The 21,116-nt window shown below is 45.9% G+C and overlaps 1 protein-coding gene across 3 annotated transcripts in view; it reads left to right on the top strand.

Moving 5' to 3' along the window:
• Window positions 1–11,102: 11,102 nt before the first annotated feature.
• Window positions 11,103–21,116, top strand: part of LOC147114561 (leucine-rich glioma-inactivated protein 1-like) — a 41,836-nt gene continuing 31,822 nt past the window's right edge. Inside the window, exons 1-2 of one of the 3 annotated variants that reach the window (XM_085992300.1) lie at window positions 11,103–11,599; window positions 11,912–11,983. In XM_085992300.1, coding sequence (XP_085848426.1) covers window positions 11,406–11,599; window positions 11,912–11,983 — 266 coding nt within the window. In that variant the 5' untranslated portion in view covers window positions 11,103–11,405. The remainder of the gene's footprint in view (window positions 11,600–11,911; window positions 11,984–21,116) is intronic. The other 2 variants (XM_085992299.1, XM_085992301.1) reach the window with 2 other exon arrangements.

Genomic DNA, 21,116 nt, shown 5'->3' with positions numbered 1-21,116 from the left:
AAAGTTGTTGACATATTATTTGACCCCGGATTCCTGAGTCCCGTGATCTGCTGCTGTAAGTGTGGAGGTGTGGTTCTTCCACTTGCTCAATAGCCCCAACATTGACCCTGTTGGAAATTCCATGGTCAATTCATTTCAATATTGCTGGGCAAGATATAGGCGGGTTTCCCACCAGCAGTTGGCTACTTGCACTGGGAGGACCGGAAAATACTTGGGGCCGGGGTGGGGAGGAAGCACTTAAGGGCGCAGCATGCAGGATTTGAAGTTCAAGTGCTCTTAAAGAAGAACCTGGAGTATTGTGTACAGTTTTGGTCTCCTTACCTAAGGAAGGATATACTTGCCATAGAGGGAGTGCAACGAAGGTTCATCAGACTGATTCCTGGGATGGGGGGATTGTCCTATGAGGAGAGATTGAGTAGACTAGGCCTATATTCTCTAGAGTTTAGAAGAATAAGAGATGATCTCGTTGAAACATACAAAATTCTTACAGGGCTTGACAGGGTAGATGCAGGGAGGATGTTTCCCCTGGCTGGGGAGTCTAGAACCAGGGGTCACAGTCACAGATTAAGGGGTTGGCCATTTAGGACTGAGATGAGGAGAAATTTCTTCACTCAGAGGGTGGTGAATCTTTGGAATTCTCTACCACAGAGGGCTGCGGAGGCTCAGTCTTTGAGTATATTCAAGACTGAGATTGATAGATTTTGGGATATTAAGGGAATCAAGGGATATGGAGATAGTGCAGGAAAGTGGAGTTGAGGTCGAAGATCAGCCATGATCTTATTGAATGGTGGGGCAAGCTGGAGGGGCCGAATGGCCTACTCCTGCTCCTATTTCTTATGTTCTTATATTCTTAACTAGCAGGCTGCAATCTGAAACCTTGGATCAAAAAGAAACCAGGAAAAGCACAGCCTCAAACTTCTCGGAGAATGATGCTAATATTATTCCAACTGAGAGTACTCATGGGGAGAGGTGAATGGAATAGTGGGAATAGGTGTCACGAGAAATGCCAGTAAAGCACCCAATAGCATGTGGAAGATAGTGCCACAGGTAGTGAGTGGCAAATCCCTAACCCCCAGGACCCCTCTCTAATGCTGGGTGAGATTTATTGACCTCACAAGGGGAACAACGGTAAGTTTGATGGCTGCAAGCAATGTATATTTTCGATGTTTCAGGCAGTAGACCTATATTGACCCTAAAATTGCATTCTCAAATCTAGGGATATCATACTGTGCATTAAACGATCTGTAGAGACAACCGCACAGGTAAGATTTCAATGAAGTGGATACACCATCCTGCAATGCATGCCCATTGAAGCCTTCCTATTTCTGTGAGAATTCCATAAGAGATGATCATTCTCAAATAATTGTCAAATTAAGCAGTCTGTGACTTACAATAAGAAGCATTCTTTTGCCATGCAGGAAAAGATTATACACAACTCCTGAGAAGGATGGGTTACGGTTGGAGGGGGAGACAAAGGACATCCTGGGAATCACTCAGATAATGCTGTAGGGGGATGGAGAGATGGGTGGGAGGGGCCTGCTCCCACAGGTGATTTGCACTAAGTGCCGATGGCCAAAGATCAGACAAGGTTTCTCTGTCTTGAGGCCTATACTTTGAGGAGACCCTTATTTGAGGCTAACAACCAATAGCAGGAAAGTCACTACGTTTCTCACTCTTCTTATCTGCACAATATCTGGAAGCAAGAAAGATGCAGCAGAGAGAGAGAAGGAACCAATGCCAGAACCTTCAACATCTGGCACTCCCAGCGGAAATTGACCCACTCCATTATGAACCCAATCACTTGTACTCACCAGCCCAGATTGGTTAACTCGGGGTGATACAGATAATCTAGATGAGTAATTGATAAAGGGTGTGATTCACAACTCACAAGGAAGCCAGAAGATGAAGTATTGGATTTGGAGTCTAATGTTCCTGAGTGGAGACTGAGGAAATGTCAGGCTCTGCCAATTGAGCATTTAGATGATGATCTCAGGGGTCCTTCTATGAAAAGGCAAATGCTTGAAAAGTCTCAGAGCCATATGAAAGACTCTCAGAAAATATGTGGCAGATGATAGGCATAACAGCAGATTCCAGTGCCATCATTTGTGGAGCTTCTCTACAATGCAGAGCATCCTGGATCAAGTGGCAGGTCCAGGAACATCTGCACATATGTCATAGAGCACCGAGGCCTCCTGACATGTAACTCCATGGATATATTGAGGAGCGATCTGCTGGGGCTATACACCCTGGGGTATCTGTATGAAGGTCTAGATCTTCTGTGATGTTGCCTCGTGAGGTGGGTATCCTTAGTTGCCTGCAGGTCTATCTCCTCTTCCTTCTCAAACAAATAAATTAGAAGGGAATCCCATGGAGAAAACTATTTTAACACAATAGCAAAATACTGCAGATGCTGGAAATCTGAAATAATAACAGAAAATGCTGGAAATACTCAGCAGGCCAGGCAGCATCTGTGGAGAGAGAAACAGAGTTAACGTTTCAGGTCTGGGACCCTTCATCAGAACTGGAAAAAGCTGGAGATGTAACAGATAATAACCAGGTGCAGAGACGGGGGAGGGTTTAGGAGGGGAGGAAGGAATTGAAAGAATATACTGTACTTTTGTAAGAGGCAGGAAAGATAAATGTTGCAAATGGGAATGGCAAAAATCATACAGCATGAAAAATGGGGGCAGGGGTTATTATCTGAAATTGTTGAACTCGATGTTGAGTCCGGCAGGCTGTAAAGTGCCCAATCGAAAGATGAGGTGCTGTTCCTCGAGCTTACGTTGAGCTTCATTGGAACAATGTAATAGCCCGAGGACAGAGAGATCAGAGTGGGAGTGAAGCGGAGAATTAAAGAAAACTATTTTGCTGCCTTCCACAAGCAAGGAAGTTATGCTAAACCTTTATTAATGACTGGTTAGGCCTCAGCTGGAGGATTGGGTCCAGTTCTGGGCACCACACTTTAGGAAGGATGTCAAGGCCTTGGAGAGGGTGCAGAGGAAATTTTCTAGCATGTTACCAGGGATGAGGGACTTCAGTTATGAGGAGAGACTGGAGAAGCTGCAATTGTGCTCCGAGCAAAGAAGGTTACGGGGAGGTTTAATAGAGATGTTCAAAAATATGAAGGCTTTTTAATAGAGTAAATAAGGAGAAACTAATTCCACTGGCAAGAGGGTCAGTAACCCAGAGGAGACAGATTTAAGATAATTGGCAAAAGAACCAGAGGGGAGAGGAAGATAATTTTTTTTATGCAGCGAGTTGTTGTGATCTGGAATGTGCTGCTTGAAAGGGTGCTGGAAGCAGATTCAACAGTAACTTTCAAAAGGGAATTAGATATTTACTTGAAAAGGAAAAAATTGCAGGGCTATGGGGAAAGAGCAAGGGAGTGAGACTAATTGGAGAGCGCTTTCAAAGAGATGGCACAGATATGATGGGCCGAATGGTCTATGTCTGTGTTGTATGTGATGTGCCTCAATAAATCCGAGACTCGATGTTAGCGAAACAAAACAAGGCTTTTATTGACTTAGAAGGTAACACACAGAGGAGAATGTATCTTCCATCCAGAGGTCTGCCGTACTGGATGTGCTGCAGGCTGGGCCAGCTTACATAGGAGCCAGGTATGGGCGGAGCCCTACACACAGTACAATACAATGGAAATGAAACTGAAACCAACCACAGTCACAGGCAGAGAAAATACTGATGAGTGATGAATGGAATATTTCATCACAGTATGATTCTGTGAATGCGAATAATGTTAGCAAGCCTCAGTAAGAAATGCCAGACTGCAGGTTGAGGTGGGGAGTATTTTACTTCTTATTTCCAACATTCACATTTTTTTAAATTTCTGATATGGAGAGTTGGTATGTGTTGTGTGTGGCTGATGTCTTACCTGTTACATCACTAGGACATGAACTACATCTGTGATACTTTCAATGAAGCACTCAGCCTGTATTGAGAGTAGGGCACTTGAGGTGGGTGCAATCAAGTATGGTGTGGTGCGGCTTCCATTAGCCGCTCATTAGCTGCGTTTCAGAACAAACATTTGTAATGGGCTCTGACAGGCTTATATTTTTTTGATTAACTCTGCTGTGTTGAAGCCTGGCATAATTGTGCATTTGATGAATAATTGAGTTCCCTTCAGCAACTCCCAGACCACAAGGGGCCTGACCCAGATAGAGCAAAAACGGCAGTGAAAATAAAACACAGCACAACCACTGAAGAAGCACATTATGATCATAAGAACATAAGAAATAAGAGCAGGAGTAGGCCATACGGCCCCTCGAGCCTGCTCCGCCATTCAATAAGATCATGGCTGATCATCGACCTCAGCTCCACTTTCCCGCCCGATCCCCATATCCCTTGATTCCCCTAGAGTCCAAAAATCTATCTATCTCAGCCTTGAATATACTCAACGACTCAGCATCCACTGCCCTCTGGGGTAGAGAATTCCAAAGATTCACAACCATCTGAGTGAAGAAATATATCCTCATCTCAGTCCTAAATGGCTGACCCCTTATTCTGAGACTGTGACCCCTGGTTCTAGACTCCCCAGCCAGGGGAAACATTCTCCCTGCATCTATCCTGTCAAGCCCTGTAAGAATTTTGTATGTTTCAATGAGATCAACTCTCATTCTTCTAAACTCCAGATTCACAATCCTCTGAGTGAAGAAATTCCTCCTCATCTCAGTCTTAAATGGCCGACCCCTTATCCTGAGACTATGCCCCCGAGTTCTAGACACTCCAGCCAGGGGAAACAACCTCTCAACATCTACCCTGTCAATCCCCCTCAGAATCTTAAATAACAACAGAAAGTTGACTCTGTTTCTCCTCTCTTTGATGCTGCCTGACCTGCTGAGTGTTTCCAGCACTTTCCGCTGTTATTTCAGATTTCCAGCATCCGCAGTATTTTGCTATTGCCCCTTCAGAATCTTGTATGTTTCAATGAGATCACCTCTCATTCTTCTAAACTCCAGAGAGTATAGGCCCATTCTACACCATCTCTCATCATAGGACAGTCCTCTCATCCCAGGAATTAATCTAGTGAACCTTCATTGCCCCGCCTCCAAGGCAAGTTCCTAAATCATAAAGATTATATTCTTTCTCAGCTAAATTCGCAGAATTAAACAGACACCAGATCTGAGAGGTTATACCTATCAGGAAAGACTGAACAGGCTGGGGCACTTTTCTCTGTGTCAACCAGTGGCTCAGTGGGTAGCACACTCGCCTCTGAGTCAGAAAGGTTGTGGGTTTACAGTCCCACTCCAGGGACTTGAGCACATAAAGGTTAGGCTGACACTCCCAGTGCAGTGCTGAGGGAGTGCTGCACTGTGGGAGGTGCCGTCTTTTGGCTGAGACGTTAAACCGAGGCCTGGTCTGCTCTCTCAGGTGAACGTAAAAAAATCCCACGGCCACTATTTCGAAGAAGAGCAGGGGAGTTATCCCCGGTGTCCTGGCCAATATTTATCCCCCAACCAACATCACTAAAACAGATTATCTGGTCATTATCACATTGCTGTTTGTGGGACCTTGCTGTGGGCAAATTGGCTGCTGTGTTTCCTACATTACAAACAGTGACTACACTTCAATAGTACTTCATTGGCTGTAAAGTGCTTTGAGATGTCCGGTGGTCGTGAAAGGCGCTATAGAAATGCAAGTCTTTCTTTCTTTCTGGAAAAGAGAAGGCTGAGGGATGACCTATTAGAGGACTTTAAGATTATGAAAGGGTTCGATAGGGTAGACGTAGAGAAGATATTTCCACTTGTGGGGTAGACCAATACTAAGGGCCATAAATATAAGATAGTCACCAATACATCCAATAAGGAATTCAGGGGAAACGCCTTTACCCAGAGAGTGGTGGCAGGGGGATGGGAACCTAAGAATAGAGTCAGTAGGGAGGGAAGAAAAACTGGAATTGGAAAACAAAAACGTAGGAAGTAAATTGGAAGGACAGAGGAATCAAGGGCTAGATAGTAGTCAACAAGGAGGTTTGCCTGTACTAAATGGTATATACTTCAATGCAAGGAGTATAGCGAACAAGGCAGATGAGCTGAGGGCACAGGTAGATCCTTGGGACTGTGATATTATAGCTACAGGTAGACTACCCTTTATCCGGACTTCCGAAAACCGAAACCCTCTAAAAACCGAAGGTTTTTTCGTTCAGCGTAAGTCGTGCGTACGACTTACGCTGAACGAAAAAACCGTCGGTTTTTAGAGGGTTCCGGTTGCGGAAGTTCGGATAAAGGGTAAGTCGTGCGCACGACCACCCGCCAGCCCCGCCAGCCGACCCCGCCAGCCCCGACAACCGCCGACCCCCCCGCGGACCCCGCCGGCCCCGACAACCGCCGACCCCGCCAGCCTCGACAACCGCTGACCCCCCCGCGGACCCCGCCAGCCCCGACAACCGCCGACCCCGCCAGCCGCCGACCCCCCCGCGGACCCGCCAGCCCCGACAACCGCCGACCCCCCCGCGGACCCCGCCAGCCCCGACAACCGCCGACCCCCCCGCGGACCCCGCCAGCCCTGACAACCGCCGACCCACCCGCGGACCCCGCCAGCCCCGACAACCGCCGACCCCCCCCCCGCGTACCCCGCCGGCGCCGACCCCGACTGACTTACGCTGAGCGTCAGCGTAAGTCGTGCGCACGACCCCCCCCCCGCGGACCCCCGCCGACCCACCTTCCGAAATCCGAAATTCTCCTTTATCCGAAACTCGGCTGGTCCCGAGGTTTTCGGATAAAGGATAGTCTACCTGTATTAGAGAGACGTGGCTGAAAGAGGAGCAGGTATGGCAGCTCAACATTCCTGGTTACAGGATTTTCAGATGGGATAGAGAGGGAGGTAAAAAGGGAGGGGGGTCGAGGTATTGATTAAAGAAACGATTACAGCTGTGAGGAGGGATGATATGTTGGAGGATCATCAAACGAGGCCATATGGGATGAATTGAAAAACAAAAAAGGGGCAATCACACTGCTGGGAGTGTACTACAGACCCCCAAACAGTGAGAGGGAGACAGAAGAACAAATATGTAGACAAATTTCTGAGAAGTGCAAAAACTATAGGGCAGTAATAGTAGGGGATTTCAACTACCCCAATATTAACTGGGATAAAATTAGTGTGAAGGGTATAGAGGGTACGGAATTCCTAAAATGCATCCAGGAGAACTTTTTTAGCCAGTATGTAGCAAGCCCAACAAGGGAGGGGGCGGTTCTGGACTTAGTTTTAGGGAATGAAGCTGGGCAGGTAGAAGGCGTATCAGTGGGGGAGCATTTTGGTGCTAGTGACCATAATTCAGTTAGATTTAAGGTAGTTATGGAAAAGGACAAGGATAGACCAGGAATAAAAATTCTAAATTGGGGAAAAGCAAATTTTGCTAAGCTCAGAGGGGATTTAGCCATAGTGGACTGGAAACAGCTACTTGAAGGTAAATCAGTGTCAGAGCAGTGGGAGGCATTCAAGGAGGCGATCCGGAGGGTTCAGACCAAATATGTGCCCTTAAAGAAAAAAGATGGGATTAACAAATTTAGAGCCCCCTGGATGTCTAGGGACATACAGGGTAGGATAAAGAAAAAAATGGAGGCGTATGACAGATACCGAGGGCTAAATACTCCAGAATCTTTAGAGGAGTACAGAAAGTGCAGGGGTGCAATTAAAAAGGATATTAGGAAAGCAAAGAGAGAGCATGAACATTTCTGGGTAAGTAAAATCAAGGAAAGCCCAAAGATGTTTTATAAATATATTAAGAGTAAGAGGATAACTAAAGAAAGGGTAGGGCCTATTGGAGATCATGAGGGTAATCTGTGTGTGGAGGCGGAAGACATAGGTAGGGTTCTTAATGAATACTTTGCATCTGTTTTCACAAAGGAGAGGGGCGAAGCAGACATTGCTATCAGGGAGGAGAAGTGTGAAATATTAGATGAAATAAACATAGTGAGAGAGGAAGTATTAAGGGGTTTAGCAGCTTTAAAAGTGGATAAATCCCCAGGCCTGGATGAAATGTATCCCAGGCTGTTAAGCGAAGCAAAAGAGGAAATAGCAAAGGCCCTGACCATCATTTTCCAATCCTCTCTGGCTTCAGGTGTGGTGCCGGAGGACTGGAGGACTGCTAATGTGGTACCCTTGTTTAAAAAGGGAGAAAAGGATAGACCGAGTAATTACAGGCCAGTCAGCCTAACCTCGGTGGTGGGAAAATTATTGGAAAGAATTCTGAAGGACAGGATAAATCTTAATTTAGAAAGACACAGATTAATCAAGGATAGTCAGCACGGATTTGTTAAGGGAAGGTCGTGTCTGACAAACTTGATTGAATTTTTTGAGGAGGTAACAAGGAGGGTAGATGAGAGTAGTGCATTTGATGTAGCGTATATGGACTTTAGCAAGGTTTTGATAAGGTTCCACATGGCAGACTGGTCACGAAGTTAAAAGCCCATGGGATCCAGGGCAAAGTGTCAAGTTGGATTCAAAACTGGCTCGGAGGCAGGAAGCAGAGAGTAATGGTTATCTCTTGCCCTGCCAGTACACTTTACACCTAATCTCAGCCTATTACCATCTCATCTAGCTCTTTTGTTTCTTTCACTTCTTTTGTCCGATCGCAGCCCTGCCTTCGATCTAATTTCTTTTCTTTCCAGTTTTGAAGAAGGGTTCGACCCGAAACGTCAACTCAAATTTCTCTCCACGGATGTTGCCTGACCTGCTGAGTTTTTGCAGCATTTTCTGTTGTAATGGTTGATTGTTGTTTTTGTGACTGGAAGGCTGTTTCCAGTGGGGTTCCGCAGGGCTCAGTACTAGGTCCCTTGCTTTTTGTGGTATATATCAATGATCTAGACTTGAATATAGGGGGTTTGATTAAGAAGTTTGCAGCTGATACTAAAATCGGCTGTGTGGATGATACTGAAGAAGGAAGCTGTAGACTGCAGGAAGAGAGCAATAAATTGGTCAGGTGGGCAGAACAGTGGCAAATGGAATTCAATCCGGAGAAGTGTGAGGTAATGCATTTGGGGAGGGCTAACAAGGAAAGGGAATACACATTAAATGGTAGGACACTGAGTAGTGTAGAGGAACAAAGGGACCTCGGAGTGCATGTCCACAGATCCCTAAAGGTAGCAGACCAGGTAGATAAGGTGGTTAAGAAGGCATACGGAATGCTTGCCTTTATTAGCCATGGCATAGAATACAAGAGCAGAGGGGTTATGCTTCAACTGTATAAAACACTAGTTAGGCCTCAGCTAGAGTACTGCGTGCAGTTCTGGTCACCACATTACAGGAAGATGTGATTGCACTAGCGAGGGTACAGAGGAGATTTACAAGGATGTTGCCGGGAGTAGAGAATCTTAGCTATGAGGAAAGACTGGATAGGCTGGGTCTGTTTTCCTTGGAACAGAGGAGGCTGAGGGGAGACCTTATTGAGGTGTATAAAATTATGAGGGCCTAGATAAAGTGGATTAAAAGGACCTATTTCCTTTAGCAGAGGGGTCAAGAACCAGGGGGCACAGATTTAAATTAATTGGTGGAAGGTTTAGAGGGGATCTGAGGGGAAATTTCTTCACTCAGAGGGTTGTGGGGGTCTGGAACTCACTGCCTGAAAGGGTGGTAGAGGCAGGAACCCTAACCACATTTAAAAAGTACTTGGATGTGCACTTGGGATGCTCTAACCTGCAGGGCTACGGACCAAGAACTGGGAAGTGGGATTAGGCTGGATAGCTCTTTGTTGGCCGGCGCGGACACGATGGGCCGAAATGGCCTCCTTCCGTGCTGTAACTTTCCATGATTCTGTGGTGAGAATGTGGAACTCACTACCACAAGGAGTATTTGAGGTGAATAGCATAGATGCATTTAAGGGGAGGCTAGATAAGCGCATAAGAGGGAGAAAGAAGAAGAATATGCTGATAGGGTTGGAGGAAGAAGGGTGGGAGAAGGCTCACATGGAGCATAAATGCCGATACAGACCAGTTGGGCCAAATGGCCTGTTTCTGTGCTGTAAAATCCAGCGGCTCCATGGATGAGGCAACAACAACTTGCATTTATAGCGCCGCCTTTAACATATAAAAGTTCCAAGGGGCTTCACAGGAGCGTTATCAAACAATATCTAACTCCGAGCCACATAAGGAGATATGCGGACAGGTGACCGAAAGTATGGTTAAAGAGATAGGTTTTAAGGAGCGTCTTAAAGGAGGAAAGAGCGGTTTTATGAAAGGTCATCGACCTGAAACATTAACTCGCTTTCTCTCTCCACAGATGCTGCCTGACCCGCTGAGTGTTTCCAGCATTTTCTGTTTTTTTTAATTTCAGATCTCCAGCATCCGCAGTATTTTGCCTTTGTAAGAAGTATGTGAGACTCTTCTGCTGTCACTTATCTCTGAGCTTTGCTCGCCTCTCTCCTGTGCCTTCTGCTCGTGGACGCAAGTGCGAAATCATGGACACGAACACTCGCTTGTTCCGCTCGTCAGCACAGCATCCTCTGTGTCACATTGTTAACACTGCGGCTAAAAATAGAAATTACTTTGCATATGTGTCATTGTGCATGCAACTCACAAGATGCTGCATTAAATTTAGCAAGCAGCAATACAGATTAAAATTAGTCCGAGCTATCTGAATATAGCTTTGAAAGTGTTAAGAACTAAAATACAGAATTTACAAGTACTGCAACTGTAATCTTTGATTTAATTTTACTGTAAATAATTCAAATTTTATTACCAGGGAATGAATGTATATATTTTAATATGATAGAGTGAAATATTGCACATGAATTTATTTGTTAGCTTATATAATGAAATAATTTCCCAGAAAGCTCTGTAAACTTAATCAAATCCTATTGAAAGGGGTTCTACACTAACTAGTAATGGTGCAATATGCTCTTCATTGTCGGCTCCCAATTACACCGTTGGACAAGATGCTCCATTTAATTCTTTTTCTCACTACACTTCAGCCCATACAGTCGATGAACAGTGTATGGGGAAATGAGATCCATCCATCCATAATATTTCCTTTTTATAATTCCCCAGAGGACTTCAGCCTGTTCCATTTTATTCCAAAGGGTCCACGATGGGTTGCATGACATTATGAAAAAAATATATATATATAAAATGCAAATGAACAACAGGATAACCCGGTTCGACAAAGTCAATGCGAGATTTTTTTTTTTTAAACCTAAAAAGGCTTACAGGTTCTGCATTGCCACCAGCAATCAAAGATTTCTGGAGCACACCTTCGCATTTGCGAAATGGAAACGGGCCACTCACTCTACGAGGAGCATTGCTGCAGTAGTGGAATATAAGTCAGCTGCAGTTCAAACGTCGTGTAGGTAGAAGGTGGCTTGGCTTCATAGAAGCAGGGAATAGGACAGCTGCCAAGGATCAGTTCCTGATCTGGGAGATTCTTTGCAGCGACTTGCACCGAGCGTGTACTGAAGAATGGGAAATGCCAATAAAACCACAAAAAGATTGTCCCGGGTCTGGTGGATTATTTACCTCTTGCTCTTAGTTGAAGCAAAGAAAACGCCTAAACAGATGAAATGTCCTACAGGATGCACCTGCTCTCGGGATAATGCTTTGTGTGAAAATAGAAAATCAATCCCTCACAGTTTCCCTCCAGGTGTGGTCACCTTGTAAGTACTTTGATCTGTGATACACAATTGTACATGTCATTTGAAACTAATGGAAGCTTAACTGCGTTTTAAAAAAATTGTATAATGGTGCATGACTGTGTGGCAGACAATGCACGGATTATTCTCGCCTGTGTTGCACCCATCTAAAAATAGGCTGTTGTGAATGCCGATTGCCAAATTGCAAAATTGTACCGTGGGCTATTTTAAATATATTGTAGTCAAATGATTTGTCTGTCCACAATGCATGTGATTGGATTGATTGAAAAGGGGGCTCGGGATTCTGGCATTTTAATCGATGCATTCTGTTTACAGATCATTTGTGAAGTCTGGCTTCAGTGAAATCCCAGAAAGCAGCTTCTTTCACATGCCATCCCTGCAGCTTCTGTAAGATTACATCTCGTTCTCTTATGTTTATTCAGTAAGACAATGAAGTCTCTCTTTCCACTACCCACCCCCCCCCCCCCCCCCGCATATCATTTCCCTTCGCAGTTTGTTGCGGGGATGTAGCGACTGTGTGTTGCAGCAGTTTATCTCATCTCCCCGGAATCATGTAGTATCGTCACAGACAAGAAGAGATTCATACTGAGATTTCCAGTGGTGGTGATGAAAATATTCAACAAGCCTGTCTTAAATGGTAGTGTCACTACAACAACAACAACAAACCCGAGGAAAAATAACCTCTATTTATTTACAAACATCTGTTCCAACGCAGTAGCCGTAATTATCAGGGTTGTTACATTGTGCAAAGAGGACCTATTTATTCAGGAGTAATGATTTGTGTTTTTTTTAACATGTTCATTCATCTTCAAATATTAAAATAATAACATCAGGTTTTGACTCAGATCTTGAAGATGAGATCTACAAAATACAGCGGAGAAATGACATTCTTCCGAATAATTTTGTGATATTTGCAGAGAAAGGGACATTGCAATCAATATCCGCGGTACCGCATCCAAACTCAACAAAGGAACCATATATATCTTTAGCTTCTCAACCCTACGAGGACTGCAGTAGTGTTACTGCAGCAAAATTTGTAACAGGGCAGGATTACGTTTAAAAAAAAAATCATAAGAATGCTATGAATTCTTAGGAGGGTAGGTTAAAGAGTGCATTGTAAAAACTGAAATTTCTTTTAAAAAAGAAAGTATTTCAGATCCAAGGCGATACTGCTCAGGAGACTTGTATATAGCAGCATTCTGATGAATAATTTGAAAATTATCCTGCCTAATTATGGCTATAGAAAACCTCTTAGTGCGCCTTATATTGGACTTGGAGCCTTGGGTGTTAACTAGCCCTTGTCAGTAGTCAGAGGTGGGCTATTGCTTATGGTAACTAGATTCTACACCGAGAGGTAGCCCATTTTTACCACTATATGAAGGAAAGGACTTGCATTTCTATAGCGCCATTCAAGACCTCAGGACGTCCAAAAGCGCTTCACAGCCAATAAAGCGCTTTTGAAGTGTAGTCAGTGTTGTAATGTTGGAAACGCGGCAGCCAATTTACACGCAGCAAGCTCCCACAAACAGCAATGAGATAACGGCTCTGATAATCTGTATTTTTTTTAGCCACATTGGTGGAGGGATAAATATTGGCTCGAACTCCCCTGCTCTTCTTCGAAATAGTGCCATGGGCTCTTCTACGTCCACCTGAGAGAGCAGACGGGGGGCCTCAGTTCAATGTCTCAGCCGGAAGACTGCGCCTCCATCAGTGCAGCCCTCCCTCAGCACTGCACTGGGAGTGTCAGCCTAGAGTATGTGCGCAGGGGGCTTAGCAGGCCAATTAAGGGAAAGCCGGTTGCAGAGCATGTCGACGTATGACGTGTCATCTCTCAAAACTTTTTGACAGATGAATTGTCATCGTTTGACAGCTCTGTGAAGCTGTCAAACAGTGACAATCTCTGCAGTTTGATGAGGCCTTGCATACAAGACCTCATCAACCTTCTTTCTTTTACAGAATTGAGATGTTTGTATCTGAGAATGCAACGGCCATCTCTCATCTGCAACACAGAGGTGCGAGACTCTCCGTATAGAAACCGACTGAAGCCTGCAGGAAGAAACAAAGGTAAGTACACTTTTAAAAACACTTAGGACTTACCTCAGATACTCACCTCTACACTCTTGCACCCATCACTTACCTTCGCACCACACTTTTACACCCCCACCCACCCTCGCAGACCCCTAGGTACTCGCCTCGCTGAGCTGGCGGGTTTTGGAGCCATCGGGAAGCCCGCACTTGTGAGGGCGAAAAGGGGATAGTCCTATTTTCTGCCTGTTAACAGGCAGTTAATAGACTTTAATCACTTCCTGCCTCCAAGGAGACGGGACCCAGCGTGGGACGGCTACCCGCCTCCTGGGAAGATGGCATGGAGGCGGGTTGGGGGACGGGTTTGCCATCCGCCCCCAAATTCTGCCATTTTCCCGGCAGTCCTGCCTCCATACCCGCCTCCTCGGGGCTGAGAAAATCGCCCCCCAAGCCTCTGGCGTGGGACTTCAATCTACAACCTTCTGACTCAGAGGTGTGACTGCTGCCCACTGAGCCAAGGCTGACCTCCTTACCCAATTTCTAACTTACCTCAGTCTTCAAGAATTGGAGGCTGTGGGGTTTCAGGAAGGAGAGAGGGTGCTTGATAAGGGGCAGGTCAATAATGTTACCAGCCTGTCACCCAACTTTTAAGTTCTCTGGTAATATGGTGGATGATGATGCCTCGGGAATACGTTGCCAGCTGGTGTGGTGCATGTTGACGCTCTGCATGCCTTCAAGCGACAGCTGAACTGGTTCTTGACTGGGGCAGATATCGCATCATATAGAAGGCAACTGGACTTATCAATAACACTTTGTCCGTGTGATCTGGACCCGGTTTCGATTTTCTGAGGAGGTCGAAGTGGAATTTTCCAGTGTAGTTTTACCCTCCCTATCTCTGTGACCTCCTACAGACCTCCGAGATCTCTACGCTCCTCCTCTTGCGCATCCCCGATGTTCTTCGCTCCACCCATTGGCGGCCGTGCCTTCAGCTGCCTTGGCCCTAAGCTCCGGAATTCCCTCCCCTAAACATCTCCACCTCTCTACCTCTCCTCCTTTAAGGCCCTCCTTAAAACCTACCTCTTTGAACAAACTTTTGGTCACCTGTCCTAGTTATGTGGCTCGGTGTTTGATTACGCTCCTGTGCAGGGCCCTGGGACATTTTACTACATTAAAGGTGCTATATAAATACAAGCTATTGCTGTTATTATTGGCCGAGGATTTTTTTTTCGGTGTTTTTTTTTGCCTCTCCAAGGAGATTACATGGCTGCGGGGGCGGGGGGGGGGGTGGTGTTAGGAAGTGACTAATCATAATGCTCCTGTCATGATGAGGTGTAGGGCAGGCTTGATGGACCATCTGGTCTTTTCCTGCTCATCAATTTTGTGTGTTCATCGATATGGAAGCTGTTATTACCTCTCCTGCCACCAATAAGATGTTCTCCCTAAATCTCCATGGTCGCCATTAAATCCAGGTCACTTTCTTCGGAGGGACACGGCCAATGTTCCCTTTAAGTCGTGCACCGCTCTGTAGCTCCCACGCAGCCGACTCACTGGCTTTTAAATGGAAAAAAAAATGGAATTTTGAATGGGCCGCGTAGCCGTTAAAGGGCCCCTCCCCCCCCACAAAAATGTTTTAGAGGGAACATTGTTGGACATGGGTTATGGGGAGCGGGCGGGAAAGCGGGAGTTGAGGCCAAGATCAGATCAGCCATGATCTTATCGAATGGCGGAGCAGGCTCGAGGGGCCCAAATGGCCAACTCCTGCTCCTGTTTCTTTTATGTTCTTATGACTACAACCACACCTGGCATCAAATTAGTAATTCACAATCGCAAAGAACCATTCACCCCCGCGCGCTGCTTCCAGATGTTCCCCGGTTGCTGGCTGAAAGCAATTGTGGTGCGGTGCGCACGGTAAATGTTAGAAACATAGAAACATAGACATAGATAGAAGATAGGAGCAGGAGTAGGCCATTCGGCCCCTCGAGCCTGCTCCGCCATTCAATGAGATCATGGCTGATCATCCAAACTCAGTACCCTGTCCCTGCCTTCTCCCCATATCCCTTGATCCCTTTAGCCTTACGAAATATATCTAACTCCTTCTTGAATATATTTAATGAATTGGCCTCCACTGCCTTCTGTGGTAGAGAATTCCACAGGTTCACCACTCTCTGGGTGAAGAAATTCCTCCTCATCTCTGTCCTAAATGGCTTACCCCTTATCCTTAGAATGTGACCACTAGAATGATTAAAACATCAATAAAAACAGCGTGAGACGCAGGAAATTGAATGATTTTTTACCAAACCAGTTGTAAATCTACCCTAGGGAAGGGCGCTCCTTCACTTAATTAAAGATCCTGGCTATTTGCCATGCCTGAGTTGGTTCTCTGCCCGTTCCCCAGTTCCACGATAAAGCATGCTGAAAGAATCATTCTGATCATGAAAATTATTCAGTGAGTCATTCCATTTATCTGTTTGGACCTGTTTCGCCTCTTTCACTGGCACAGGCTGTGTTTGCGTTTGAGCGGAGAAACTGGTTTTTCTTTTGTCTGCACGGCTTTTTAAATAACATTTTGCCAAATGTTGAAATCTCAAAGCATCTTGCTCAGCTGATAGTGCTCTTGCAAGCGAATCACATTAGGTAGCAGATGGTAAAGAGGGGGGTAGCGATCACAGACACAGAAGGCCGTGATCTGATACAGTAAAGCAAAATACTGCGGATGCTCGAATTCCGAAATAAACACAGAACAATGCTGAAAACACTCAGCAATCTGATAAAGTGGTTGTTAATTGTTTTATGCGCTGTGAAAATCCAGAAAATCTGCCCTCTGAATCCCTGCTGATTAGACGGTGTGTGATAACTCCAGGGGGCAGCAAGGAGACTTTCAGCCAGGCTTTGTTTTTGGTTGGAAGATTCCCCTCTCTTTTTATTAATTTAAAGTTATATCCCTTGGTTCTTTCATCCTGATGTACTTTGAAGTAATATTCTGGGTATTGAAAATTAGATGATGTTTTTATAGGTCCAAAGGAGAGAACCACAGAAACATAGAAACATAGAAGATAGGAGCAGGAGTAGGCAATTTGGCCCCTCGAGCCTGTTACGCCATTTAATGAGATCATGGCTGATCATCCAAATTCAGTACCCTGTCCCTGCTTTCTCCCCATGTCCCTTGATCCCTTTAGCCTTAAGAAATATATCCAACTCCTTCTTGAATATATTTAATGAATTGGCCTCTACTGCCTTCTGTGGTAGAGAATTCCACAGGTTCACCACTCTCTGGGCGAAGAAATTCCTCCTCATCTCTGTCCCTTATCCTTAGACTGTGACCCCTGGTTCTGGACTCCCCCGCCATCGGGAACATCCTTCCTGCATCTAGTCTGTCCAGTCCTGTCAGAATTTTATAAGTTTCAGAGTATTTGGTTACCTGCATCTCATGACCTTCAATACTGATCAGATATCAATTGATGTCCTTTTTAATTGGGGTAGCATTAGCTTTTTTTGGAGAGTTTAATCCACCTACCTTTATGTAATCTTTAAATCTCTATAGTTCTGTAAGCACTCTCTCAGTACTGAACTGAAGTATCAACCTGGAATTATGTGCTCAGGACTCTGGAGTGGGACTTGAACCATCTTCTCATTCAGAGGCAAGGGTGCTACTACTGAACCAAGGCTGACACCACTACACAGCAACAACAACTTGTATTTATACAGCACCTTTAACGTAGCAAAACATCCCAAGGCGCTTCACAGGAGTATTTTAAGACAACAGCAAAAAATTGACACATAAGGAGAAATTAGGGCAGGTGACCAAAAGCTTGGTCAAAGAGGTAGGTTTCAAGGAGCGTCTTAAAGGAGGAAAGAGAGGTAGCGAGGTGGAGAGGTTTAGGCAGGGAATTCCAGAGCTTAGGGCTGAGGCAACAGACGGTACGGCCACCGATGGTTGAGCGATTATAATCAGGGATGCTCAAGAGGGCAGAATTAGAGGAGTGCAGATATCTCGGAGGGGCTTTGTGGGGCTGAAGGAGATTACAGAGATAGGGAGGGGCGAGGCCATGGAGGGATTTGAAAACAAGGATGAGAATTTTGAAATCGAGGTGTTGCTTAACCGGGAACCAATGTAGGTCAGCGAGCACAGGGGAGATGGGTGAACGGGACTTGGTGCCAGTTAGGACATGGACAGCCAACTACCCTACACGGCACTTCATATCAATCATCCCCAATAACTTGAAGAAATTCTAGGGTTTAATGTTATGGGGCCCTCTCCCCAGTGCGTATCTGCTCTCTTCAGTTCTCCCCTGCCCTGTCCTGTAAGCAGGGTGTTGTGTATGTAATATGTGTGCTACTTGAACCTATGGACAGGACTGCACTACTTGTAGGGCGTAGTGATACGCAGTACCACTCCTGGCCATAGGGGTATAAATAGTACTGTGGGTACTGATCTCCCCTCAGTTCCCGCCTGTGGGCATGAAGTAAAGACCTACGTGCAGTCCCTACCTCCAACCAGTAAAGACCTGTTTGAGTTATACGTTTAAGTCTTTGTGTTAATTGTTCAATACAATACACATACTTAACACTGGCGACGAGTCGGTTCGAACCCTGCGGCAGTTATTCCACGGCGGCTTCGTCCAAAGACAGGACGTTGAAGAGAGGTTTCAATCCTCAACACCCCACTCAAAACTGAAGGGCAGCAGAAATCCTGACAGCTTCCAGCGACTGGAAGCGACAGGCATTAGGACCCTGAAGCCTCCATAACCTCGTGGGTAAGCCGAGCAGCGTTGGCTGCAAAGACAGGGCCACCGATCGGGAGATAAGGGCGATCGCAATCCCTGATAAGAGCCGCGGTGAAACGCGCGAGCGGGAAAGCCAGAGCCCGGGAGGGAGCGAGCAAGAGCCACGCGAGCGGGTGAGCCAGAGGCCGGGAGCTGCTTCAAGTGCGGTGCACAGCGCGGGCTATCGATCGCACAGAAGATAAGGGCCGAGAGCCGCTTCGGTCGGGAGCCACTTCGCGATCCAGCGATCGCATCCGCTGATAAGGGCCGCACTTGGGCGATCGCGGCGAAGATAAGGGCCGCACTCGGGGGCTGAAGGGAGACGGCGTCGGGGGACGGGTGAAGACCGCCAAGCGCGGGAAAACCGCCATTTTGTGGGCGGAGGACGACGGCAAGAGCGGGAAGCCGCCATCTTTGATAACAAGTAAAGAAAATAAAATCTGAGAAATTGCAAATCTACAATGCCTAAACACGGGAATATTAGCACCTTTGATAGTGACCTCGAAGATTGGGCCATATATGTTGAAAGAGTAAAAAATTATTGTAAGGCCAATAAAATTCGTGACCAAGATAAAGCTCTAACATTATTAAATTTAATGGGTGCGAAGACATACGGGCAATTGAAACACCTGTTATCACCAGATGAACCGGCGGATAAGACGTTCGATGAGATTGTTACTGTCCTGAAAGATCATCTAAACCCCACGCCGCTGATGCTAGCGGAACGATTTAAATTTTATGACAGAAGGCAGCTACAGCATGAAAGCAATGCTGAATATTTGCTGGAATTGCGTAAATTAGCGAAATATTGCCAGTTTGGAACGGGACTGACAGATGCACTACGAGACAAATTTGTGTGTGGTTTATTTAAACAGGATACACAAAAGCGACTGCTCGAGGAGAATGAGCTGACGCTTGAGAAGGCGGTCACTATGGCAGCAGCACACGAAGCCGCAGCGAGAGGCACGGCAGTAATGCAGCTACGGTCACCGGAGCTCAGTGCACACAAATTGGGTGTGAGTTCTGGCAAATGTTATCGTTGTGGAAAGACAACGCATGATCAGAACCAGTGTTGGTTTAAAAACCAAGAATGTAGAACTTGTGGTAGGCTTGGACATATAGCTAGAGTATGCAGGTCAGGGAAGAAGACCAGCAACAAGAAGTCACCGCAAGGAAAATACGCAAAGGTACACAAGGTGACCGAACAGGAGTCCGATTCAGACGCTAGCAGTAATGAACTGGCTAGCTTAAGCTGTAATGAACTGGCTAGCTTAAGAGTACTCAACGCTGGTAAGGGTGCAGACCTCCAGACAATTTGGGTCACTCTTCAGATAGAAGGAGTCCAAGTAAAACTGGAATTGGACACTGGATCGGCATTGACGGTCATAAATAAGAAAGATTACGGAAAGTTATTCCAACATATTCCCCTACAGGATACGGGGATTATATTGAAAACATACACGGGGCAAAGAGTGTACCCCATCGGGAAAATAGAGGTTGCAGTGGTCCACAAGGGCGAAGACAGTCAAATAATGGACTTATATGTGATATCTGAAGGAGGTCCTCCACTACTAGGACGGGAGTGGATTAGGAAAATGAATATGGACTGGCATTTCCTACAAACAATAATGAGTGAGAACTCGGTGAAGATAGTCGGCCCAGACTCTGGAACGGATGATGGTAAGCCCAACTCAGGTGCAAAAGACAAAGTTTCAGCACAGAATTCCACTGAGCAACAACAACATAGTTTAACTGTGGATTCTGAGTCTGGCAAGTCTACTGATGTGCCCATTTCTGAGGGACACCGGGCTCGAACTCAACTCCATTTCAAACTACAACAGCAATTAGAACAAATGCTTCGCCGTTTTGAGCAAGAGTTGAATGCAACGAAAGAGTTCTTTGATATAGAGTTGGAGAATCTGGAAAGACAACAGAAGCAGCTGATGGAGAAAATGGAGCAGGAGCACACAAAACGTCTGATGTCAGAGGAGTTAACGGTCAGCCAACTCCTGCATATGCTGAAGGACAGGACTCTGAAATGGGAAAAACTTGAACATGAACTTCAATATTCAAACGAAAGGGGTTCGGAGCTCTCAAAGGTTATTGGAAGAGCTGAGGTGGCAACACAGACTGAGATGACTGCAACAGAGCAGCCCTTGGATGCCAAAAGTACGCTGACTCACGTCAACGTAGAACAACAGACCGCTGAAACAGCTGCTCTGGTAGAGGGATTGAATAGTCCGATCAATCAATCTCCAAAAGAAGTTGAAGTAGTAAAATCTCAAATGAGGTCATTAGTAAACGACTTGCTGAAAGCCCAGAAAAAGCTGGATGAAGAGGTACGCATGAAGAAGTCTCTTCAGGAAAGATGTCTGGACTTGGAACAAAAGCTGGCTAACGCCCAGCTGGGTATGGAGGAAATAGAAGACCCTCTCGCTGGCCTAGATCAGGACGACACCGAATATTACTATGTCCTGTCCTGCCCAACTTGTAACTTCGACTCCCACCATACAGAAATCATGGAGGAGCACCGAAAGTCTACGGAACATCGGGAGAAGGTGGCTCTACTACGGAAAAAGGAGGAAGAGAAGGAGGAACTGCGCATGCAGCTGGCAGCTGACAGTGGAGCCCAGAGAGTCTCCAAGAAGCAGAAAAGGAAAAGTCGAAACAGAAGATGACCCATCTGAACCATTATTACCTCTACCAGATCACACACGTGGTCCCTCCGAACG

This window comes from Somniosus microcephalus, chromosome 7 (assembly GCF_052327205.1).
Source record: "Somniosus microcephalus isolate GS21.2 chromosome 7, FLI_Smic_1.0, whole genome shotgun sequence".
Taxonomy (NCBI): domain Eukaryota; kingdom Metazoa; phylum Chordata; class Chondrichthyes; order Squaliformes; family Somniosidae; genus Somniosus; species Somniosus microcephalus.
Note: the sequence above shows the minus strand (reverse complement) of the source record. Positions and strands in the feature narration are given on the sequence as shown.